The sequence below is a fragment of the Haliaeetus albicilla genome, chromosome 20 (assembly GCF_947461875.1).
Source record: "Haliaeetus albicilla chromosome 20, bHalAlb1.1, whole genome shotgun sequence".
NCBI lineage: Eukaryota > Metazoa > Chordata > Aves > Accipitriformes > Accipitridae > Haliaeetus > Haliaeetus albicilla.
The window spans coordinates 8,254,666-8,280,769 of NC_091502.1; the positions used below are offsets into that span (position 1 = coordinate 8,254,666).

The 26,104-nt window shown below is 38.0% G+C and overlaps 1 protein-coding gene across 3 annotated transcripts in view; it reads left to right on the forward strand.

The window, feature by feature from the left end:
- Positions 1 to 26,104, forward strand: part of XPO4 (exportin 4) — an 85,550-nt gene that overhangs the window by 23,920 nt on the left and 35,526 nt on the right. For 2 of the 3 annotated variants that reach the window (XM_069808176.1, XM_069808174.1), the window contains exons 3-7: positions 3,765 to 3,906; positions 4,169 to 4,307; positions 15,705 to 15,821; positions 16,617 to 16,770; positions 25,579 to 25,691. In XM_069808176.1, the coding sequence (XP_069664277.1) occupies positions 3,765 to 3,906; positions 4,169 to 4,307; positions 15,705 to 15,821; positions 16,617 to 16,770; positions 25,579 to 25,691 (665 nt within the window). The remainder of the gene's footprint in view (positions 1 to 3,764; positions 3,907 to 4,168; positions 4,308 to 15,704; positions 15,822 to 16,616; positions 16,771 to 25,578; positions 25,692 to 26,104) is intronic. The other variant, XM_069808177.1, reaches the window with a different exon arrangement.

Genomic DNA, 26,104 nt, shown 5'->3' on the forward strand with positions numbered 1-26,104 from the left:
GAGCCTGTAGTGTGATTGTTTGGCTTGATGCTTCCCATTAAATCAACCAACAATGCAATTTTATACACTTTTGCCAGATTTTGCCCTGGTGCTGAAATTTTCCATGGTGAGAATTTATTTCAGGTTGAATGTCTTAGTAAGTTGCTGTTAACAGCCCAACTGTTGTGTTTAAAAAAAAAAAAAAAGTTAGAAAAGCTTCTGTCCACCTGGTAGAAGGAAGAGAGTATTGATTTGAAGTTTTGTGGAGAAAGGAAAGAGATAGGTAGGTATCACCTTTTATCAGAAATTCTTTGGGTTTTAATGGAAATGCTGTAAATGTGATTGTGTTACAAGTCTTTAAAAATAAGTCTGTTTTTACAGGCATTAGAGTTTGGCAGCTAAATAATCTGAAAATTGCAGGAGCAGTAAGCATGTAAGATTCCTGCTCAGCACCACTGTACTGACCAGATGTGAGTGTTGGGGGGAGATGAAGGGGAAGTTTCAGTGAAAGCTGACTCTGAAACCTGGTGAGGAAAACCTGGAAATTTGTGGAAAAGAACACACGCCAAAAACACAAAAAAGCAACTTTTCTTTCAAAGAATTTGCCAGAATGAACAGAGAAATATTAGAATTATGTTTAAAATATTATTATTTTCATACTTAATTCATTCCACAGTATTTTTTAACAGTTATTTCTCTATTTACTGGATTAGAGACTTAAAATTCATGAATATTGTGATGTCAGTATTGCAGCTCTACTACTGTGTTGTTAAATTATACTGTGATATATAGAGCAGGGTGTGGTTCCTTTCCTACACCCTGTTGTGGTTTAACCTCAGCCAGCAACTAAGTACCACGCAGCTGCTTGCTCACTTCCCTCCCCGTCGCCCCCCCCACTGGGATGGAGGAGAGAATTGGGGGGAAAAAAAGTAAAACTCGTGGGTCGAGATAAGAACGGTTTAATAGAACAGAAAAGAAGAAACTAATAACTATAATGATAACACTAATAAAATGACAACAGTAATAATAAAAGGATTGGAATATACAAATGATGCACAGTGCAATTGCTCACCACCTGCTGATCGATGCCCAGTTAGTCCCCAAGTGGTGATCCCCCCACCTCCACTCCCCCCAGTTTATATACTGGGCATGACATCACATGGTATGGAATACTCCATTGGCCAGTGTGGGTCAGGTGCCCTGGCTGTGTCCCCTCCCAACTTCTTGTGCCCCTCCAGCCTTCTTGCTGGCTGGGCATCAGAAGCTGAAAAATCCTCCACTTTAGACTAAACATTACTTAGCAACAGCTGAAAACATCAGTGTGTTCTCAACATTCTTCTCATACCTAGCTCAAAAACATAGTACTATACCAGCTACTAGGAAGACAATTAACTGTATCCCAGCTGAAACCAGGACAACCCACTCCTCAACCAAAATTTTTTCTGCAAATGAGTTTCTTCTGGTTTTTGTATATTTTAGTAGTTCTTAATCTGGTCCTGAAGACTGTAATCACACTTTTTGCTTTATGGGTCAGCAAAACTGATACTTTCTATTTTCACATTGATTTTTAGAGAGTTTTGAGTGGGCAAAAGAACATACTTAAGTAACTTTGCAGACCATTTTTATCTCTTAAGTGACGTATTCATCACTAATCAGAAATAAAAAATGAAAATTCATTAAATCACTGCAGACAATTTTCCTTTTTTTTTTTCCTTCTGAAATGTGGCTGGTTGGAAGGAATGCGATCCTGTTTTTAACACCTCTTGGATGACTAGAAATATTACATCTTTAAACTGTTTGTATGCTACCACCATTGAGAAACCAGCATGCTTCCGCATGGGGCAGGTTTTTCCTGGCAGTGTAGGCAGTTGTGATGCTGAGACCTGGAACTGAGAGACTTTTCCCAAAACTTTGTGCTTCTTGAGTGTGTGTTTGAATAGTTTGGACAGAAAGAACAGCTAGTTAAGACTTGGGAGTTGAGAAGGGAGAGGCAGGGATTGTGAAATTGGGAACCAGGGAAGGGAAACAAGCTGTTCGTAATGAAGAATAAAAGAGTTGAAGTGTACTGAAAGGATATGTGCAGGTAAGGATGGGCAGGAACCAGAGGATCAGGGTAGATGGCTTTAAAAAGAAACAAAAAAAAATGGTCAAGACAGGCATTGGAATAGAGGTGGAGAGAGATAACAGGGATGTTGATGGCGTTCATGGAAAGAAGAGTGTACAAGCAATGCAGGGAGAGCAATGGAGATGATGAGCATAAGGAAAAGGGGAACAGCCATGCGGTGTCTTTAAAAACCTGAAGTCGAACCCAGGAAGCATGAGGCTCTACGTTCTTCTGCTGTAAGCTTATAGCTGTTAAAGCATACTGGCAAAACTTGTCCTGTCTTTCTTCAGTAACTTCATGTAGAGGATAATGGTGCTCTGACCAGTTAAAAGCTTACACTGAGTGCAGGAGCTCTGTGCTGTTAATGATTGCAGTTGTGCATCTGTGGTACTTGACACAAAGGAGAAATTCCATCATCTTTTCTAATAGCATTCTCTCTTTGTGTGAGCTTTGTACAGTTTGAAAAGCCAAAGACCCAGAAGTTAACAAATGCCAGAATTAAAATTGCCATGCAGGAATAATTTGGCTCATTTTTATGTATGTGTTAGACATACACATTAATCTTTTAATTAAGTGGTTACTTAGTTTTCCAAATTAAGCTAAGTAGATTTAAAGGTGGTTTATTTTGATTTAAGCATGTTTACCTGCGTAGGGTTTAGATTTGAAGCCTGATTAAATTACTTAAAAACATTTAGCAAATTGGCCACTATCTTGGATATAGAACTTGCATATAAAGGAAATGTATATTATAAACTTGTGTGTATATAATCAGGGGAAGAAAGTTTGTTTTGTAGTTTTTTTTAAAGCCCATCATCTCATGACCAAGGTTTTTTCAAACAAACTCAGTTTTTCTAGTCCTGGCAGGTCAGCCACCATAGCTCAAACTCCACTTCTTGTTTGGGAATTTTATTTCACCATTTCATAATTTATGCTTCTGCCACCCTGTGGCTGCACCCTTTCTGAATGCTCTTTCTGTGTTTTCTACAGAGCTCAGAATGTTTTGAAGCTGGCTACTGAGATACTGCCTGCTATTTCTAAGTTAAAATTTTTAAAAGCAAAACAACAACGTCTCTGTAGCTTTCTATTGTCATATAAATTAAAGTCAGATTCTGGAGTTTTTCTTTAAATTATACTTTATAGTCACCCAAGCTGTTACCTTTTTCCATAACATCTTTTTTTCTAGTTTTTTTAGTGCATCCATATACAAAGCAATCAGATACTCAGATAATAAGGGCTATTGGTTCCTACACTGTGGTTGGAAGTTATATTTTGATTACCTCAAGATAAATATGCAAGCTTGAACATGATGTAGAAAACCTTAAATACACCAGTCTGTAAATAATCATATCTTAATGTGTTGGGACTAAATCTGTCATATTTTTTATTTTGTTCCACAGTTGTGTTATCATTCTTATTCCTGATCTTTGGCCCAGTCTCCTTGCACAGCCAGCTTCTCTTCCCCTGAGTCACTGACTCAATACTGGACAATTTGATAATTGGGTTATTGATTATTTTTCCCCCTTTTTGAGTTGTAAATTCTTTGCCTGTTTTCGTAGCAAAAAAAAAAATCAATTTAAGAATAAATAATACTAAATTCCATTAATTTTTTTGTTGGAAATGCATACAAGCTAAATACATGTATGTCTTCTGATACTCAAGTTGCCTTTATTTTTCCCCACAGAAACTAGTAAAGTGGACTATGTCCTTTTTCAAGCTGCTACAGCAATAATGGAAGCAGTTGTAAGAGAATGGATTCTCCTGGAAAAAACTAGCATTGAGTCACTGCGAACATTCCTTCTAACCTATGTCTTACAAAGGCCTAAGTAAGTATAGAAAGAATACCTCTGAGCATGTAGGATTCTGCATAAAGTCTGGGTTTGCCTTTTTGTTTCTCAGGGTAGCGGTGGAAGACGATTTCAACAATAATTTATCTTCCCTTCTTAACACTTAGTTGACTTCTGTAGAGTTGTTGGCTTTCCCTTATGAATTCACATGAAATGGTTGAAAAAGAAATGTGTTTAAAATTTTATTGAGCATTGATGTTCAGAATTATTTGCAAGTATGTTTTTGCAATGTTGTTCACAGCCTTCAAAAGTATGTTCGGGAGCAGATTCTATTAGCAGTAGCGGTGATAGTGAAACGGGGATCATTAGACAAATCAATTGACTGCAAAAGCATTTTTCATGAAGTCAGCCAGTTGATCAGCAGCGGTAACCCCACTGTGGTAAGTATTTTATTTTTTTCTTCTGAATTTAAGCAATCTGTATCAGCAGCATAAGTCATATACTTAGTGACTATGAGATCTTGTATACTTCTCTTATCTAAAAATTAAAATTAGTAATTAAGTTGATATCTATTCAAGCAATCATTTACCAAGTTGGAGATTTTTGAATAAGAATGTTTTGGGACTGGTAGTTGTGTAGCGAAGAACTACACACACTATTACACCATATTTTTTAGGGAATAGGTTTCTATGAATAGCTGCTTTTTTTTGCTTCTCTGGGTTTCTTTAATAAAACAGTGTGATCTAAAATGGATTTTCTGTTAGCTGGCAGGTTCTCTACACACTCTGTTCCCCTTCCCTCTGTGCAGTGCTGCACTTTCCTGTGGCTCAGCTGTTGGTGTAGGCTACCGAGCAAGAGGCATAGGCCTCTGCTGTTCTCTGGGAGGTGGGTAGGTGGAGAGAAAGGGGTGTGAGGAAGTAAAACGTGGAATGGAAATACAAAACTTACTCTAGATTTAATGTCATACTACTAGGGGTAAGTGTTACCTTCCATACTGAGCTCAAAGTGGAAACAAGGAGTCCAATATCTATCTATGCATTTAGTGAAATTCCGTTTGCTATGCCAGGAGATAAGTTTAGAATAGGTCATAATAGAGGCATGTAACTAGAGATTAAAGAGAGGTGATTTTTCTCCTTCCAAATGCAGAATCAAAGAGTATGTAGATTCCATGCTGAAGCTTCAACTGAAGCTTTTCTCAAACAAAAACCTTGAGGAAACTGGCTCATAACACTACTGAGTGTTTAGAGCAGCAGTTGTACTAGATGTGAGCAGCAAAGTTTAACTCTGAAAATTCTATCAAAGTGTACTAGAAGTAATGCAGCTCATGTCATGGTCCTAAAAATAGTGTGTCACCTCTGAGCACAAGTGATATCCCTTCAGGGTATGGAAATTTCAGTTACACTTGTAAACCTTAATTTCACAGTTATTTAGCTTAAGGAGAACATTTCAGCCTTTTTGTTGTGTGTAATTTGGATAGAAATGGGTATTCCTTTAGAGCAATGCTGAGTTTGTGCTTTTTTCCAGGAAGCACAGCCTTGTTATAAAAATGGAGTTACAACTGAGGTTTTCAAGTTTTATGCATGCCAGTGTGTATGCTCATGTAGTTTATATGATCTTTCCATAAAGATACAAAAGTGGAGTAAATAGAAACCTGGATGTTGACAGAGAAGTCCTCTTTGAACTAGCTCTTGCACAGTCCCAACTTCTACAGTTGTATTCTGTGGATGCAGTAGTAATATACAGACAGACTACACTGACCACAGCATACAGCAAGCTAAGGGTGCCTGCTGTAAGTATATCATCCTGGGCTTGCTGCAGAGCAGAGTATGTCGCAGAGGAGCTCTGGCTGGGGGAAGGGACAGTATTTCACTGTTCTCTAATCCAAGTTCCGCTTGCTGCCACCATATAGAGACCAAATTTGGCTCAGTTTTTCATTTCCCTTTATCCACCTCTCTTCACAAATATTACTTTCTCCATAATTTTTCCAAAGTATTTGTTCTCAAGTTTTAAGAATGGTATTGAAAAATGTCTTGATTATATAATGATGTTTTCTATTCCGGTATGCTAATGTGATGTACTAGCAAAAAATGACACGCGATGCTGCTGGAACATCTTTTCTGTAAGGTGCAGTATATGTTTGTTAGTCTTTGGCAAGCTGGTTATAAACACATATTCCCATGTTTGTATGAGGTTTTATATTATAAAATAGTTCTCATTCATAAAAATGTTCTTGTAGTCTTCTGAGACTTTGCTGCAAGACAAACTCCTGTACTGGGACAGCTTCGTGTGACCCAGGACTTGGCATATGCAATAATAAGCAGTAATAAAATTGTGTGTCAGGACAGTACCTGCCACAACTGAGCTCTGAATGGGTTCAGGGCATGCCTCTTGTGTAAATATAGCCCTTGCGTAAATATATAATAACTTTGAAAGGTTGTATGAAATAATTCATACAATGAATTATTCACTTATCTTTTCAAATATAGGTGAGGGGTTTTTTTGTTAGTGTCCCTGTAGTGTTCAGCCGTGCCCATCAGCCCGTGTGGAACCACAGTGGTGCAGCTGCCTGGCTGCTGTGTAGAGTCTCAGCTAAGGGTGCTTCAGGGTATAGTATGAGCTAAGGGACTAGTACTGCTTTTAAGATCACTTTGTATTTAAAAATGTTTAAAAGTTCTCCAACATGGCTCTTAGCTGTTGATGATGGCTTTCTACAGCAGTTCATAACTGAGAGAAAGTCCTTTTTTAAAAAAAGCAAAGTGGTCTCTTGCCTGCTTCCCACTTGCTTTCTCCTCTCTGCTGCCTCCAAAGCTTCCTGGCCCTTCTTTATCTTCCAAGAATAAAGTAGGTACTTCATCTTTTCCATTCCTTTCAATCCTCCACTCAGTTCCTGTCAGACATCTGTACTAGTTTTGTGTTTGTTAGGCACTCCTGCTCCGTGAAACCTTTGGGACTTTTCAGTAACATCTTGTCAGGGTCAAGTCCTGAAGGTTGGTGCAATAAGGACAGCAGCCAATGTAGATGGTACTGTGTGTTTTGCCTGTGTCCTTTTGCAGGATTTGGTATGCTAAATACCTTAACTTCTGGAGTAGTACTTAAAAATATTTTCAGAAATGGATGTGTTCTGAGGATGGAACTTGAAGGTATGTGAGTAATGTTGTGGCAAACTGACATGGGAGAAAGACTGATGTATGAACTGTTGAGAATGAAAAAAATGAAAAGGAGATTGGAAGGAAGAGAAGGAGAATAGTGATGAAAGGAAGAAATTGGGCAGGAGATTAAAAAGATGGCTTTAGCATTGAGTAATCTCTCAATGGTGGAACACAGCGTACATGTTAAGGAAATAACAGGGCACTAAGGAGAAGTAATACTACAGGGATGGGAAGGATGCATGGTTAGAGCCAGGGTTTGAACCTAGAGCGTTGGCTCCTGCTGCTGCTTCCCTGCTGTACAGACCTTTATGGATCTCATGGAAGAAACCTGTATCTGAAAAGGGAAAGCAAACTATAGAGGGTCTGGCTGTCTATTAATTTATAAATGAGTTTAGGAAGTATCTGGGAGGACAAGGGTTAGCTTTGGAGTTCCTGGTTTTGTTTTTCCTGGCTTTTCCTGTAACACTAATACAAGCCATCCTCCTGCTCATGGAGGAGAGTCTGTAATCTCCCTCCAATAGCAATTTCAGGATCTCTTTTCACAATCTTCATCTCTGGGGGACAGGGCTTCTGGCAGTAGACACAGTATCATGGGCCAATCTTAAAATGTCAAATGCATGTTTTCTATCACTGATATCAAGATTTCGGAGAATTGTGTGGGCCAAGTTCTCAACTATAAATGCCTTCAATTTCTTGGCCTTTTCTTTTTGTGTTAGAATATTCTGCTTTTGCATAGCTGAAGGATTTCGTTTGTCCTTCATCCTTGCCAGAAGGACAGGAATCGACAGGAATCCTGGCAGCAAAGGCCACTGATTCCCAGGAGGAGGAACTGGTCTGCGTGTGAACACTATCAGATGGACTTTGTTTAAAACTGGACTAGGATATGGGTCACACCTTGATTTATTCCAGAATATGGGTAGGCAGATGCAGAAGGGTTCAGCTGCTGTAGACCCGACACAGGACTGGGAAGCAACAGAAGCTGTGGGGTTTTTTACAGTCTACAATGTGTACAGTAGAATGTATTCTAATACAAAACTCCATACCTGAAGCCTAAATTTTTCCGTATATACAAGATGACTTGTCAAGACCTACTGAAAGAGCTCTGGAGATCCTAACAATTCCTTCTCTCTTAAAATCTGTAAATCTGTTGGTCTGTTTCCCAATGTTCATGACTGGGCTAGAGAGGAGATTCAGATGCTTCAGGTTACCTAAAACTGCTGAGGAATGTGCTGTGGATGGATTTCATGTGAACAGTCAGAAATATTAATAGGCAGAACTCTAGGCATTCATCTTTATTGAAATTAATCTATCAATAATAATGGCTGCATAGATAACTAGTTACAGTTATTTAGCATTTATGGTTCTTATTTCTGTTCTTTAAGAGGAATTTTACTTCTGGATCCCTGTCTAGCTGTTGTTGTCTAATGTGGTAGGGTAGGAGTTGGAGAGGATCTCATGACTTTTACATTTTGACAAAAACTTATGTATTATTTTCCTCACTCTACTATCAGCTCTATCTTCTGGTTTAATAAAATTATTACCTTGTCCTATGAATCTTACTGCACTTGAGACATGTTAGGTATAAAAAACAGATGGTAAACCAGGATATTTAAGCTGTTTCCTTCATGCCGATAAGTGCTTTTTAAAGGCCGAAGTTAGTGTGTTAAAGATTGGTTTGGGAATTTTAGGGATCTAGAAACTACCAAATATGAGGTTAAAACTCGGTAATAGAAATGTAAGAGAACTTTAAAGCATAAGTATTTTTTCAGTAGTTGTATTAACCAAGGTGCCTTTTAAAATTTTCCGATTTTTCTTTTGAAAGAGAGCTGACTTTACTGGAAATGCAGTACAGCAAGACTCCAGCTTAGTTGCTTAATAACTTTAATATTAGAAATTGATAGCTCCCAGTATTATAATTTACAATAGAGCTACAGGTTCAAAGATGAGGCTGGGAAGCGAGGAGATGTGATCCAGAAGAGGTGTGCCCCCTGTTCTGTGTGTAGCATCCAGGACTCTTCATTTCCTCAATTCTGCAGTCTCCTGAGATGTGCAGGTGTGGAGGCCCTCACCCGTAGACCTCGGACTCACTGGGAAATAGAAATAATGCCTTTCCATGTGTCACACCCATATTTCTTTTATTAATGTGGTAACACACAAATAAACAGGCTTGAGGGGAAAAGCCTCTTTAAGAAGTTTATTGACCCTAGCTGCTTGGTCTTTAGTCCTTCTTCCTCTCAGAGGTACTGTCCTTCTGAATATATATGTTCAGAAATAAACTGGATCTGTGTGGGAGTCTACTTAAAAACAACCAGCCTTCTCCCTCCTAACCTCTCCCCCCCCCCCCCCCCTTTCTTTAAGGAGACTACTGTGGAGCACAGCCATGTAACACAGCTCATTTGGCATATCTGGCAGTATGTCAGGCAGAGGCGGGCAAGAAGGACCAGGAATGAGTAGTGGGAAAAGTGGGGGGAGAGGGGACGCTTGCCCACCAAAGAGCACTTGCCAGGATGATGTATATTTAAAGCTGGGTGATACTGATGGCGAGCTGCACGGCTAGTCTTACTATTCATTATTTTGAATTTAATTGAAAGCCTTGGATTTGTTCATGCAACTACTGTAGGACTGAAGATTCAACTGGTGCCTTTCAGACAAGAGCCTGGAGGAGGAAATGTTACCTCTAGATAAATGGTTTTCAGACCTTCACTTTTTTTGATGAGATTACTTTTTTTTTTTTCCTCCTGATTTCTGCTTCACAACTTCGCCTGTCTCCAGAGAAACAAAGAAAAGCATGTTTTGCACCTTAAGCTCCAGCAAACTCTGGCTGGACCTCTTCCATTATTACTAGAGGCTGCTACTTCCCTTCTCTCTTTGGCCAAAGCCTGCATGCTTCACATGCCACAAGATCCTTCCTGTGGCCCTCAGTGATACACAGAGGAATTGGTTTTCTCTTCCTCAGCTCAACCTAGGGGTTTCTTCCCTCGCTTGGTTTGCCTGGTTCCCTCCAAGGAACAAAGGCAGGGTCTCGCCTGGTGTGGTGTCTTAACCTGGTGGTGCTTGTCTGTCTTTGCATGGTGGCAGAGGGGGAATGGGAGGAAAGGGGTGCGCTGCCCAGCCAGTCCCTTACTGCTGACAGCACAAAACTGCAGCTGTGGGTCCTATTCCTATCATTCTGTCCCTGCTCTATGGCTCTTTTCCACCAAGTTGGCTCATTTGGGAAGGAACAAACAGATAAAATCCAGTGGGTTCTTCCTGGTGCTTGCTTATATTTCTTCAGAATATATTCTGGTTTTCTTTGGTTGGGAACTACTACTTGAGCTCCTAGGTCCCCCTGCCTACCCTGATTGCAATACGCAGAAGTTGAAAACCTGGAGTGGCCCCAGTTACTCTGTGTACATAACGGTGTTTCTTTTGGTCCTGTGGCCATCCTGGTAACCTTTCCATTTGGAGTGGCAGCTTGCGTTCTGGAGATTTAGATACTCTGAAAATATTAGCAAATAGATCTGTGCTTATTCAAGGAAATTAGGGAAGAAGTATCTTACTGCGTTTCTAAAGGAAGCCTTGCTTTAAACAATTTATTTGGTAAAATTGCTTTTGACATATTCTCACTACAGAATTTTATCAACTAGGAGCAGCACAGCAAATTCAACCTCTGATTTTCTCTTTGATTCTTCCTGTTCTTGTGCAAGTTAAAATTAGCTGGTTTAGGGGTATTATTAAATGCCTCTTGTGGCTTTCCTTTGGTTTCAGTAACAGAGTTTACATTATACAGATGGAGATAAAAAGTCCTCTAAATGCATATTCAGGCTGGCAGTGGTCTAATGTAACAGGGTAGATGTTATGATTTGCTCTAGTAAGGTGATACCGATACCTTTATTATTTTAAATATACTTACTTGTTTTTCTGTAGGTGTAAATGACTCCTGCAGAAGGCGGGGGGGATGATGTTGCTTGATAGTTTAGGTTTTGTAGTAAAATGAATGATTTAATCAAACCTCTGACAACCTAGCTGTATCTCTACTCTGAATTTCAGAACAGAGGAAAACTTTTTGGTGTTGTAGTTCATTCTGCTTTGTCTGTTGGCTTTTCTGCCTCAGAGCTGGTGTACCACATGTCCATTTTTTCCTAAGCTGTATTTGAACTCTTCTTCCTTTCAGATGCTTTGTAACCTAACTACCCTCAAATGAAGCAGTTCACTTATTCCATGGGCAATCCAGGCACAAGTGTGAAATCCCTTCAAACATTATGGCTTTAACTTTTGTTATAGGGGACATTCCATTTAGAGGAATAAGTTGCATTTACCTTCTGCATCAGAGTTTTATGAATGGTATATAAATGTTGTTTAATGTTAAAATGGTGCATGGTCTTTTCATAGTGTCTGTGTTTTATTAGAGTAATTTAAAAAGAAAACCACTAAAACGATGTTACTACTGGGTGTCTGATTGCCAAGTTAATCTCTTATCACAAGTCCCATTGATCTTCTGTTTGAGCAGCTGAGAGTCTATTTTATGTATAGCGATCTTTCATAAAGTTTATTCCTGGTAATAAAGCTAACTGGGGTGAGTGCCAAGCTATTCTCAGAGGCAGTCCGCTCTCAACAAGAGACGTATTTTATTTTGTTAGATGGGGTTATTGTTTGGGTATGTACTTGTGGCAGAACTAGTGAAATTGCTAGCGAGTGAGTCAAACTAGGTTCAGAGGTGTACTCTTACTGGTATGAAATTAATGGCATTACTGCGCAATAGACATTCAGATCTGACTTTTAATATGATGCCCAGAGTCACGTGCGTTTTCTACTTATTACTGTATGGTATTACTAAATGGGATTGTTAATCTCTTCTATGGTGTGGCAAAAAACTTAAAAAATGCTACAAAATATCAAAAAAACCCTGCCACTGTGGAACTTTACATGAATTAAGTGCATTCAATTTTATTATGTGTAAGAGGAAGTAATTTTATTTCACAGAGCACAACTGTATTGGCTTATCTGAAATTATGTTGTTTTTCAGATTTTTGAAGTCTTCTTTTTTCTAATAGCCTGCATGTGTGTTGAGGTACTTAGTGTCTTCATACCAAACATGCATGTAAATATGTAAATTTAAAAAAAGTATTTCAAAATATTAGTAGCTAACCTCCAGTAGAGTTACTTTTCATAAAGTAAAATCTTACTTTTAGTAAAGTTTACTTAAGCTCTATTCCAGAGTTTCTGAAGTATTACTGTGTATTCAGAAGAGTTCAATAGATGGTAGAGCACATGTTCTTTTAAGCTAACTAGTTTGTTAATCTTCATATGAAAATGGCAATCCTACTGCTATATACAACGATCTGTATAAATTCCTATGGTCTTATGGCAGTTTGGGGAAGCAGTGGTGGTTTTGTATGCAGCTCTGTGCAAATGCTTGTCATGGCAAGGATGGGTTACATGTCTTGATCTGTTCCTCTGCTCTTGTCTGTGTGCTAAACTCCTCGGGGTTGGCACCTACCTCTAGGAAACTAATCTCGAGCAATCTCCTCTCAGCCTGTTGTTGCAGTAAATTTTAAATTACTGGCCAATATCTTATTTTTGGTCTTTTCCTGCTCTGGTGACCTGGATATACGGGAGTACTTACAATTCGTTATGGATGCAACAGGTAAGCACAGATGCAGATAGTTACAGGAGGGCGTGGATGTGCCCATAATGTACACAGTGCCCTTGGGATGGTGAGGGAATGGGGCAGGATCTGCACCCCAGGTATTGAAATAGCAAGGTGAAGGAGTTGGTGGGATTCTGGGAATTCAGTGGGAGGGAGGAGAGCGGAGGGATGCAGCGTGCCCTGGTGTTTGCTGTGAGCTAGGCTGCTGGAGGGTATAAAGTGTGCAAGTATCTAGTAATGTCACACTTCTTTCATGCTCAAAGTAGGTACTGATGTCAGAACTACCTGAAGTAGCTCTTATTGAAATCGGGGGGCAGGTAACTGCTCAAGCTGCTTTATCAGGCTCTTAGCAGATTCAGTCAGCCTAGCTGCATCCATTGCTTTTTACATCTTTGAAGAGATTTCTTTACCATCAATCATATAATTTAACCTTCCTTTTAAATTTCTCCTTGAAACCAGGAGAAAAGCACGCAAAAAAAAATGGAACTCACTTTTATCATGCAATAACACATTACTATCCAAACAGAAAGGATAAATTATTATATACCATGTAAACATACTGGAGAAAATGGAAGGAGAAACATCTATTATTTCAGCTAATATTAACTATTTGTAACCACGGTGGGAACAAACTTTTTTTTTTTCCTATTGCTGCTTAGCTGTCATTTGAACTTAGTGATTTATTTTCCAATAATTGACAACTGACTGCAAGTGATGGGTGCGCTGCATCTCTGCCCTGCTTGTCCTGTGGTGGTCTGGATGGTGGCTTGGTGTGACGTTCTTTGCATGATAAAGCAGAGGCAGCTTAGCTTTAGCCAGGCTGTTGTACTATTGTAGTCATTAACACTACTTGGTAATCATGGTAAGTTACAGAGCATCAAACTGTAGATTTGTAATTGCAACTAATGATGTCCTTGCATCATGGCTCCTCTGAGCTGAAAAGTATCAGTGTGTCAGTAATTCAAGCATCAAATAAAAGCCTGTGTTTTAAAGTATTTAGAGAGCCCTGTGAGACTTCTGCATCTCCTGGCACATAATGAAATTGGGCAGTGTTCTCTGGCAACTTTGCATTATTCCTTTAAAAACATGTATTCTTATCTGAAGCATTGTTCTAGAGCCAAACTTCAGGGTTTTTTTTCAGTTTGGGGGTTTTTTTTCACCCAGATTAATTGTTTTCATATGGAACTTTTAATGTTGGATTTAAAATTCAGTGTTAGCCTATGCTGATTTTTTTTTTTATATTGGATCAAATCTGGATTTTCTCCAAATAAAAAAGATTTATTGTGTAAATAGCTTACCTAGAAATTTGGAAATAAAATACTGAAATGTTTGAGCTAATTAGAAATATTTCTAAGTCTAGTATAGAACTGACAAAATTGCACTTTTGCTGGAGTAGTTTAAAGTGCGATGCTGTTTTTCACTGGCTAAACGTTGCTTTTACCATACGTTATGTGTGACAGTGGTGACTGTAGATGAGAAATAGTCCACTTGAAATAAATAGGTATTTCTTCAAAATGGGGAAGCTTGGATTTAGCAACTGATCAGCAATATGCTGGTCCACTGTACAGCTTCATTATATAGTAGAAGAGAAAACCCATATATTATCACGAAGCCACTATGTTCTATCTGTCTGGGACTTATTTAGCAAGTAAGAATGTTAACTTAGTGTATACTGGCTAAGATAACTAGTTGTCTGGGGGGTCAAGGTACTGACTTCAGAGGCATTTCTGAACAAAGATGTTGCAGTTGGTGGGTGGATGGCACTGGTCTCAGCTGTTGTATGAGCTTGCATAAATAGTATCATCTCCACTTTAATCTTTCGGGTGTTCAGAGGTAGTGTGCATATTTCTGTTTAACCCCTGGACACTTGCTGGCATGCATGACCCTTTAACAATTCCTATCCCTCTGTCCATCCCTGGCACCTTGGCTCCAAACAGTCTGGGAGGATAGCCAGTAATTTTGAAGTTTTTTGTTAAGAACATCTCTTTAACAGAAAGTGTTTTCATTTCATCCGTATACAGTTTCTATTGTGCTTGTTATACTAGTGTATGGCACACTCCTGAAGTACTGCTTGCATCTCCACTATACGATATTTACTTCCCTTTGTGTGTAATGATCAGTTAAAAAAATATTAAAACTGGTGATGGTGGTTACTGGACTTTGGCATCAGGAAAAAAGCTTTTTTTTATTTAAAAAAACAGCAACAAAGGCTGGAGCAGTGTGTTTCATAAAGGAAAGCTGTCTTTTAAGTTGTGTTTTAGGATAAGCATTTGATTTACCTTACCTTACATTTTGAGACTGAAAAAGATACTTAAACCTTCAGTCTTCATGGATCTGTCTCTCTAAAATTAACGTGCCTTTTTCTTACTAATTTTTATACCACTTCAGAGACATTATTCTAATAGAGTACTTTTAAAGGTTGTTTCTGTTGTGCTTTGGAGGGAAGTATTCAAAAGCTTTGAAGCATCAGAGCTTTCTGCGTATTCCTCTCATTTATTTTTTCTGGTGGGGGGAGACGGAAAAGATCTAGTAGATGGTGTATTGCAGGTGGTATTTTTTGACTAGCTTTTATCACTTTCAGTGGTATAATTTCAATCATGATCAAATACCAACACGGTAAGTGTAGCAAATGCAAAGAAGGGCCAAAACAAACTTCAGGTGACCTGAACTATTAGATCAATAGAAATAAGTGGAAACTGAGTCTTCCCTGAAACTAATACCTGTAAAGCCCTGCGCACAGGGAGAGAAAGTAAGCAGCAAGGCTGGGAAATGGAATGCAATAAATTTGTTTCCATTTTGTAGTGATGATTGCACAGGTGCTAATTTTTATGTTGCTCAGATAATTGAATTTCTTTGTAAGGATGGAGCCTTGATGATTCCAGAGATGGTTTACCCAAGGAACTATACTCCTGGAAGTTTGACTTGTTCTAGTTTGTGTTAGAAGAAACTGAAGTAATAGTCATAGAAAAATGCTAATAAAAAAATTTAAGGACAATGTAGGTGGTATTACGTTATTGGACATCTTTTAGTTATATTATTCCCCCTTATTTTCTTTATAGCAAACATTGGCCTGTTCCATTTTAACGGCGTTGTTGAGCGAGTTCTCAAGTTCAAGTAAAACCAGCAACATTGGACTAAGCATGGAGTTCCATGGTAACTGTAAACGTATATTTCAGGTAAACTAGTTCTGTATCAATATATGCTACCTGTCTTTCTAAAATTTAAACATTGAGAAGCAGAAGTACTTTCTTGTGCCAGGTGCATTCAGGTACCTAACATGCCTAACAGCATTTAATAGAACAAATATTTTATTATAACTGCAGATACTGGCTACTTCAGGAAAGCTGATAATGTATTTTTTAAAAACTTATATCAAAAAGGTGCAATCCCTTTTTGCCCATTTTATGAATGTAGAGCTACAGGTCTTTATGTGGTTGGACTCTTTAATTCCTTGGCTACCAATTGCAAACAAAACGAATACTCTGTGGAACAATGATAGTCTTAAATATAGCTTTGGTTTAAAGCCAAGGAGAGCTATGTATTTAAAAATATTATTGCAGATGGTGTAGTCTGGTTGTCTCAGATGTATTGTTTGGCCAGGCAGAAATGTTTTTGTGAAGGCATTGCTTTAAACTGACTGTTGTGGAACAACTTACCAACTTTTTTTCATGCCAAAGACCAACCCTCTCCTCCACCAGTTGTTAAAAACATATTGTTAAGGTTTTTTTTAATGACTAGCATTTATGAGAAGATTTTTTTTCTTTATTCTTTACAAACACAATCTATTAATTTTGGCAAATGGGCGGGGGGCGGGGGTTCTGACCGAAAACTTCAGAATATTTTCTGTATTTTAATGAAAAATAGGGTGAAACGAGAAAATTCTTTTCTCTTTAGAAAAGTATTTATTTTTAATCAACATTTTAATTAATGACTGAGAGACTATTAATATATTGTGTTCGTCCTGACTATAGGAGGACGATCTGCGACAGATCTTCATGCTCACAGTAGAGGTACTTCAGGAATTCAGCAGACGTGAAAACCTCAATGCTCAGATGTCTTCGGTGTTTCAGCGTTATCTTGCACTAGCCAATCAGGTCTTAAGCTGGAACTTCCTTCCTCCAAATTATATCCTTTTAATGTCAGGCCCTTTATTGCAGCTGACTTGGGTCACTTCTACCAGATGATAAGTAAAGTCTTTGTGAGGAGAGAAAAATGTAAAACTTATAAGCCTTATTTAGTCCTTCATTTATGTTTTCTTCCATTAGTGCTCTTGGTCACCCCCCTGCTTGCTAACCGATGCTTACATACAGAAGCTGCTGCTGCTCTTCATTAAAGTTTTAAAGTGTTTCATATAAAAGGCAAAACTAGTTCAGCAGAGCAGTCCCCAGTTATGGGTTGATGGTCTGTCTGGTTGGTGCAGGGAGGAGGAAAAGTGTAATATAAAGCTTTAGTGCAGAAACAAATGGTGAAGAGGTCTAAGCTCTGTTGAATTTTTTTCCGGAGATGTGATCTGTCCTACTTTTCTCCCTCAGAAGAGGAGGGGGCAGGTAAATGCCCCATCATCTAGGAATGTACATGTTCAACCGACTCCTCATAAAAGAGCATGGTCATATACTAGAACATGTAATAGGTTCTTTCCAATCTGTAGAAAAAGTATTTGCTAGCTGAGAGGAGAAATGGCATCTCCTTTTTACACAGGTGCCATTGCTTCCATTTTGACATCTTTCTGATGTGTGCTGATTATGAAAGTCCAGAGAAAGGTGGATATGGAAAGTAGAGGAGAAAATGGGAATCAGAAAGAGAAAGAGTCTTAGTGAGGGAGAGAAGAAAAAAGATATAAAAATGCTCAGCCTAAAAAACGGGCTAGAAGAGTATTGTAGAAATAATAGATCACATTCTCTATTTAATAAAGGGTTAAGACAGCACTTGCAGTAAAACATTACAATGGCTCTTTTAATAGCTAGACTGTCCTTCAGATGCTCAGCAAAATTTCCAAGAGCCAAATTTTTAAGCTGGTTTATAAACTTTTTTCTTAAAACCTTTTGAAATTGCTACTAAGTTATATATACTGCAGGAATCTTGATGTTGCCTTCAAATCCTCTGTAAAGGATTTTATTTGCTTTCCTGGTTTGATGGTCAGAAGGTGATATCTGTGTGTTTTTGTTGTCTTTGATTCTGTTCATTATGCAGCGGGCAGCAAAACTGAAATGTATTTGAAACTGGATATTCCTTGGTTCACATCTGTAAAGCAGAATACCAGTTATATTGTCTGTATGGAAGGTGACATGGATTAAAAGTAAATATCGCACTCCTATTGATCACTGAAGTGATTTGGCAGGGGTCCAAAGAAGAATTTAGTGCATGTGCCTACAGGCTGAGACTGGAGTCAAATTATTGCATCTTATAGTTTTTTTGAAGAGGATTTGGGATTTGTAAGAATTCAAATAATGTGTGAATGTCCGTGTCCCCGTCCCCCCCCCAAGCTGTAACGTTAAATAGAAAGGAAATGCTCTTGTGTTTGTGGAGTGGTGGTTCCCTCTGAATTTTAGTCTTGCTCTGTGCAAACCTCTGATAGTAGTCCTAAATACTGATCTTGTTACAGTTTGAGAGTGAAGGCTCTAGTTCTTCATGAGCATTTTATCCTAGGCTAAGGTTTGCAGTGGTGGAACTAGATATACACAAGCAAGGTGTGGAGTCTTGGGAGTTCCAGCTTTCACTTATACCTCTAAATAATAGGAAGTTATTTAGTCTATAGGTGCTAGTAAATAAGTGTTAATTGAAATAGCTAAGCAAGCCATACTGCTGCTTAAGGTTAACTGTTTTCTGCTACTTGGCCTACTTTAGATACTACAGGTGTTAAGCAAATTCTGGCCACTTGTGGAGATCGGATGGACCTTTAGTCTGAACTATCACAAGTGCTCTTACATGGCACTATTTCAAATCTTTTCATAACTTCTGCTCCACTTGATACCATCTTTTTGTTTTCTACCATTGCACATTCCATTTTGTTGTAAGAATTACAGTGCCAGCTTGGGTCTCCCTCCTTTATGTAGCAACTTGTTTTTACAGAAGTTGGAATGGCTTTAATCATCCTTGAGAAATGTGGGTCTTAGCTGATGAAGATTCAATAACTGTTGGGATTTACAGCACCATGTTGATTGTATTGTGGCATAAATCTCTCTTCCTTAAGACGACTAGTTTAAAAGTAACTGTTGATTGTTAGCTCATGGGCAGTGAAACTTAACTTGGCTGCAGTTTCTAAATAGCACATTACATAAGAACATAAGAATTGCTGTGTTGATTGATCAGTTGGTATCCTTTTGGTATCCTCTTTCCAAATCTTGACAGTACATATGCTGAAGCAATGGGCATAAATTTAATACTCAAAGCATGGAGTAAAATGATCCATTGTATCCACAGATATGTCTTTTTTCCTTTAGTTGGTATTTCCCTTGGCAAGATAGTATTGATTCTCAGTATTCCCTGCAGTATAACAGTAATCTGCAGTATCTGTATATAATCTTTAGCAAGATTCTTGTGTCTCCAAAAAAAGGAAGTAGCATAAATATGCATTAACTCTAGAGTGACCATCGTCAAGAGGCACGTTATTTAAATCGTCGAGTTGAGAATTGCATCAAAACATATCTCTTCTCAAGAGTTCTTGTGCTGTTAGAGGATAACTTAATATGTGTTGCATTGTTAAATGCAGTCTTGGACAGTGCTGCCACCATTAATAAGAGAAGAGTTGTAGTAAGTCTGTATTGTCTATTGCTAGCATGAAAGTTGCTTTCTGGAATAGCTTTCTCATTGGAGCAACAAAAGGAGAGAGGCTGGGACCTACCTACTTTCAAGTTAGTATTTTTCAAGTGTCTTGGGATGTAGTGCCTGCAATAGGAGGGGCAGGGCATGATGGCCTAGGAGACCTCCTTTCAGTCATGTGCAGTTACTTCCATTTCATTTTATTAACACACATGCAATCATCTATTGTTATTTTTATTTGCTACCTCAAGATATTAGTTCACCTGGTGTTTGCGGATGCTTCAGAGGTTTTTGGCAGTACTGTTGGAAATGACAATAACATAGGATTCCTATTTTGCACTAAGAACGTATGGTAGTCTGTTGTGGCATGTTGGCTTCTGCAGAGTTTCTTTTTTCAGTGCTGTTACAGCACTGTTAAATATTGTTTACTCAGATGGAACTTGTTTTAACTATCTTTTCTTAAATGAATATTTTGACTAATTAAGGAAGTGCAGGTGATCAGTACTAAGAGGTACAGCCCTCTCCTTTACAAGAGTGCCTTCAAGGATCTCACTCCTAGTACCTTGTAAGTGTCCAAAGTCTCCATTTAAGGGGCTGAATGTTGCTGGGCTTTAAAGCATCTTGAAACACACATATATGTCCTGTGGAGTCAGGATATAATGATAATTTATATTCTCTTACCTCCAGAGATGTTTCTCACTTCTTGACTTTTGGGATTTATCTGTTCTTGGCAGCCACATTCTAATAGACTTTGGATGAATGTCCTCAAATGAAAAAGTTCTTAAACAGAACATAAGATTTTTATCCAGCTGTCTCCCATCTACAAAAAGGTGTCTATTATAGAACTACTTATCCCTTATTTGTTAACATATGGATTATAGTACATGAATAAAGAGGAACTTGAACTTTAGTTCTTATTTGGATTTGGTGCCTCTACTTGCTTGGAGGCAAACTGACAAATTTTCAAGTGAATGTAGAATAGGGGATTGGATTTAAAATACAGGTTACGTAAATCTAATGGGATGCACTCCACTAATGTGCGTTGTTGCTGTTCCATTGAAATTAATGGTCTGATGGCAATCGTATGAACTGACTGAAGCTTTTGTCCAATCTGAACGCATGTGTTTTTTTTAAGTGTGTGTGTTCCTCGGCCACACAGTTAAAGGAACAAAGCTCTTCATATCTCTGTTTTGAAAATGTCTTTTAAACTTCAAGCCAGAGTGAGACACCTTTCTGGGAGATGCTGTGAACCATATAGTTCTGCAAACTTTCAAGATTTGAACTCAGTCCAACCCAGATTGGTAGCATCTGTTATGCGTATTGGAAGTGCATGAAAAACACACAGAATGCTCCAGAAAACTTGAGGTTTGTTTTGAGGAATGATTCAAGTTGGCATTGCTGATGAAATGCACCTCCCATGAGCACAATGCTGAACAGGGAGCCACCTAGCTGAAAACTTTTTTTAGCAGGTTGAGGTCCCCAGTTTGATATGTTGCAGAGCTACAGAAATGATTGAACCTTTACCGAGCAGCGACAACACAGATTTCTTTCAGCAGCAGGGCTGCTTTCCCTAGGCCTGTGTTTGTTAGCAGCCTGGGATTATCCTGAATTTACTACAGTAGTCTGTCCTTACCTGAAAGATGAAGGGTTGGAGTACTATCCTGGCTATTGTTTGGGATATAAAGAAAAATTCAGTGTAACTAGAACAGCTGTATTTAAGAAAGAAGTAAAATGCAGCTCTCTTTTGCACTATCAGACTTACCACTCTTAGGTGAAAATTGACCCGAGTTTGAAATCCCTGATGTTTAGAAATTATTTCTAGGATACTATGTGTTTTCCTGACAATCCTTTCTAGCAACTGTGTCTTAAAAAGTTGGGCAAAACCAAGAAGATTGACAGATCCTGTGAGGTTGGTCACAATTGCACTAAACATGTTTGTGTTGATATTGAACTTTTTAACAATTAGTGTTTCATCATTTGGGTTTTCCTGAATGAATTTTGAAATTAGTTTGCAACGTAAGAGCATCCTAAAAGCATTAATACCAGAAGAGGAAAAGAGACCAGTAGTGACCTTTTTTATGAAGGGGAACTGATAAAGTATGTAGGTTTCTTCCCCTTCTGCTCTCTTGCCCCAGTGGTTTTAAGTTTCCAGTTTGGCAGTGATTTGTCATCATCTTCCTAGGTGGCAGCCAGTTTATAGTGGAAAGGTGTGAGACTCTTGAGCTGCATCTGCATTACAGTCACTTCTGCATAGGTGCTGTAAGTGTTAAGTTAGGCTTAAAGTGATTAGCTTGCATACTATTAGCTGTATAGACATAGCAGCAAAATGTAGCAGGAGCTGCAGAATCCACTTGGGTGGTCAATGTGAGACTTGTTACTGGCATGGCTACACCACTAGTGGCTCCGGAATTGGCCAGTTTTAAAATTAGCTTGGGACTTCCTACGCCTATTGCTGCAATCTGAGTCCAATGTCTCCAACACAAAGTTGTTGTTTCATTCTCATGACAGTTAAGAATACTTGTGTTTAATAATTAAATATTTAAGCATACATTCCTTCTCCTGAATGCTGGATATGTTTGCTGAGAGTGTAAGTTAAAGATTTGTGAAGCATTTCTCCATAGGGGGCAGCAAGCCTCTGCATCAGTTTTAGACAGTTGCTCCTAGACTCATCCCATGTGCTTGGCTGACTAGCTAGCAAGCTAGAGGAGGTCTTAAAAATCCCAATAAAATCAGTATGTTAGCATTATAACACTGGATGGCAGATTTCCAAGCAGTTACCTTTCTAATGCAGTTTTTTATTTGTAAAATATAAGTCTAAGACTAACACAAAGCTCTCCAGAAATGTTCCAAACAACAAAGGTGAAGTGACTAAAATAACTTTTAAGAAAGATATTCAGACCTTAGCACTCCAGGAGTTTTCCCTCCATTTCTGAGTTGTTCTTGAGTCCTGTGAACAAATTTGTGAATGGGGGTCTGGCAGAAAGAAATCACAACTTTGATTTTTGAGTTCCTAATTTACTGCTTTGTGGAAGGGCAAGCCTTGCCTCTCTTAGGAAAAAGACCATGGGATCCATTCTTAGATACTGGAATTTGTGGGAAGTCCTGAAGTGAAATGTTATAATCCCTCATGTCTGACTTAGGATATGAAATATTTTGATACTCATCTTCACCCATCGGTGCCTTCCTGGGACAGAGGCAAAGAGTGGGAGGAAAACTACACATTTGTTTATATTTTTATTTTCTTTTTTTGATATGTTCCTCCAAGAAGCATATAAAACTTCAAAATTTTTTTCTAAATTACAATTTTAAAATTACAATTTTATAACTTTAAAAAAATTACGCTTATTTCTCCAGCTCATGAAACAAAACCAAGCATAGAGCTAATGCCTACATACATAAATTTAGGTAAAGATAAAAGAAAATCTGCCTTAAACATTATGGTCTTCTCTTCCTCTCTAGGCACTAATTAGTGAGCATATAAGCCTTACCATACGTGAAGGCATCTAGTTATAGTCTTACGCTTTTCAGTAGATCTTGGTATGTATTATTGAAAAATCTGTTCCAATTCAAGCAGAAGTTTCTAGTCTCTGTAGGAATCGGTGTCCTAAGTCTTGTGAACTGGGTGAAACATTGCCGTACTTCTGGTAGCTGTTTCCTAGCTTGGATTTCTGTGTCATTCAAAGTGAACTCTAATGAGAGTTACTCATTCCTCAGAAGAATTAGCAATGTTACAAACATTTATATTTATTACCAGAAGTGGTTTACAATTGTTTTTCATTTAAAAAAGAAACAAAAAAACCCCAAACCCTCCAGGATTTCATAGCAGACTGATCTATGTTTATCATAAGTCTATGTTATAGCTTGAGTGCTTACAAAAAAGTGTGCTAGTTCTGTACTTTTTGTTTCCTCATAAGTATTGAGAAGTAAATTAATTTTTGATGATGAAGACTGCATTTGTCCTGTGTACGTCCATGTAGTAGGTAATTTAGTGCCATTTTTTCCACATTTGGCATAACTGGACTGCTGCTAATAAGGCTGAACCATAGCACAAACTAGATTGAGGTATTTCACAGCAGCAAGCATCTCCACAGCCAACTTACGCTAATGTTTGCGTACATCTAGTACATGATAGAAAATGGGTACAAGATCTCCACGATAGGTGCAGGCATAATTTGTATTGTTCAGTGAACAGATATTTTACCCACAAAACTGCTATTGTCAGATGTGTCATCAGTCTATTAGCATGAGAAACAGTACTAAAAATAACAGGATAGGGCTGTTAAATACTGAGGCTTGTTAAAATAGTGACAGCAAACTAGCCCTTCTTTCATTCCACGTGAAAAGTGTTATGTAGCTGGTCCCCTCTGCAGACTCAATCTAGTGAAGAGCAAATTGATTTTCAGAGATTGATAATGTATCTATGATCATCTTCTGATATTGATGTATTTTGAACCCAATTGTTTATTGGAAAGTTTCAGCAAGGATACTCTTGTCAATAAACAATTTTAAAATACTTTTTTTCCTAAAACATTCCAAATGAAAAGGAAGAAAAGCATAGCTTAATTTGCCAGATAAAATTAGTTTTGATTTGTAATATTACTTCTAATAAAGGATGTTTGGATATGATAATTCCATGCCCATATTTCTTTTTTCATCTGGGAGAAGTGAAGCATTTTTGATCACTTAAATTACATCTGTATTTCAGATGGAAGTAAAATAGACAATTCCGTGATTTTTAGTTTTTCCCCATCTGAATTAATGCAGAACTGGCTGTGGTTCAGCACACATTGATAATTTTGAAAATGGTGAAACTGGTTTTGTTTTGCACTAATGTGAAAATCCCTGAAATGTGAAAATCTTATGTGTTATAACATGCTGACAACAGTTCTGGACACATACCACCAGTGAAGGTCCACTTGGTACTGTGCTGTGGAAGAAGTTGCTTTTTTGGAATGTGGTTCTGCACAGGGTTGTTAGGAATTTCTGGTTTTGGCAAAACTCAGAAGACAAGTGTAAATAAACTAAAATTGTGCATCCTGCCTTGTGCCACAATTCTTCATATTAGGCTAGATGTTTGCTTTATATATTATTCTCTTAAACAAAACCCATCAAAAGTTAAGGGGTCTGCTTTCTTGAATGATACCATTGTGAAATTTATTTTCTTCTAGACATATAAATACTTTGATACATGTTTTCTACAATATCTGATGAGTTACAGTACAAAAGTTAATGCAGTTCATTACCAATAAGTAAATTACATGCAGCTGAGCATGCTGTTACTTATTCTGATGGTTGGGTTAGAAAGGGATCAGAGATCCCAGAGATAACGAAGGGTTTAAAAAGGACAAATGAAAACATAAGTTGCTGAGTTTTAAAGCAGCTTTACTACTACTTGGATTGGGGGGTGTCACAGAAGGAAGCACTTTCAAAAATCTTTGATAAACACTGTTCTGCGTGATCAGACTGACAAAGAATGTAACCTACTTGTTTAAATGTTTTTGCTCATGTCTCTGTTTTTTCTGTACTAGAGCATTTGCAAAATTTTGTAAATTGTTATGCCAAAACACATGGTAAGAACTGAAATGAGTGCAGCAAAATTGTGGCTTCACAGTGTGCATGTTTTTCATGTGCATCTCATACAAATGTGTTTAATATGACAATGCCTTATGCTTTTGTTCTTCACAGTGTGATTAAAAAATGTAGATTAATGCAAGGCTAACATATCTGCATTCTGTGACACATATTTGGCTATTTAGAAAAATAGGATATAGATTTCAATGAGCTATCTTTAGCTATCATAAGGCCTTTTTAAAAGCTGCCAGGAAAATTTTTTAGAAAATGATTTCCTATTTTGCATAAATTTTAACACCTGTTAATTGCGGTTGCTTTTTTCCCTTCTCGCTGTGTCACATTAGACACCCTGGTTATCAAAGTGATTGTATCACTATGGTATGTCTCATAATTATGATCAAACTGTTATCTAACATTCCTGGAGCATTCTTTTTTTCAATACTTAATACCTTTTATTCCTTGGCCTCATGCATGAATTATGCTGTGTATGTGAAGAGGCTTAAAGTTTGTTTCCATTACATTCTTTCTGAATGGATCCTGTTGTATCTAGGATTTTTTTAAAGCCAAGTAGGAATGTTATTGTTGACCTTGACACCAGATAACTGGGCAGACATTATATAGCTATGTTTGAATCCTCACAAAATGTGATGCTAAAGCCAACAGAATCCTGGCGTGAGACCCTCCTGGACAGCAGAGTTATGGAGCTTTTCTTTACAGTAAGTTTCTTTCTTCAACTTTCATAGTCCAGACCACAGGGAAAGCAGCTCCTTCCTGTTCTAAAACTGTATTGTTGGACTCTTCCTTTTGCATCAGGTAGGACTGATTCTGTTAACTTCAGATTGCTTATCAAAGCAAACAGAAGTATTGTATTTTTCCTAGGTTGCCAAATATATATTTTGCCTATAAATTGCTTTAAATTGATGACCATTAACAAAAGAAAAAAGTATATAGTTATCTAAACTTTTAGGCATTTAATACTTCTGGACATGTACTCATCAAACGAAACCAAGCGTGATGAGCAGTAGTAGAGTATATCTTTCAGATAAGGTGTAACGGCTCTCAAAAAAGATCAAATGAATAGTATGTGTTTGCTGATCTTAAAGCATTTGCTCAACCGAACAGCTGAAAA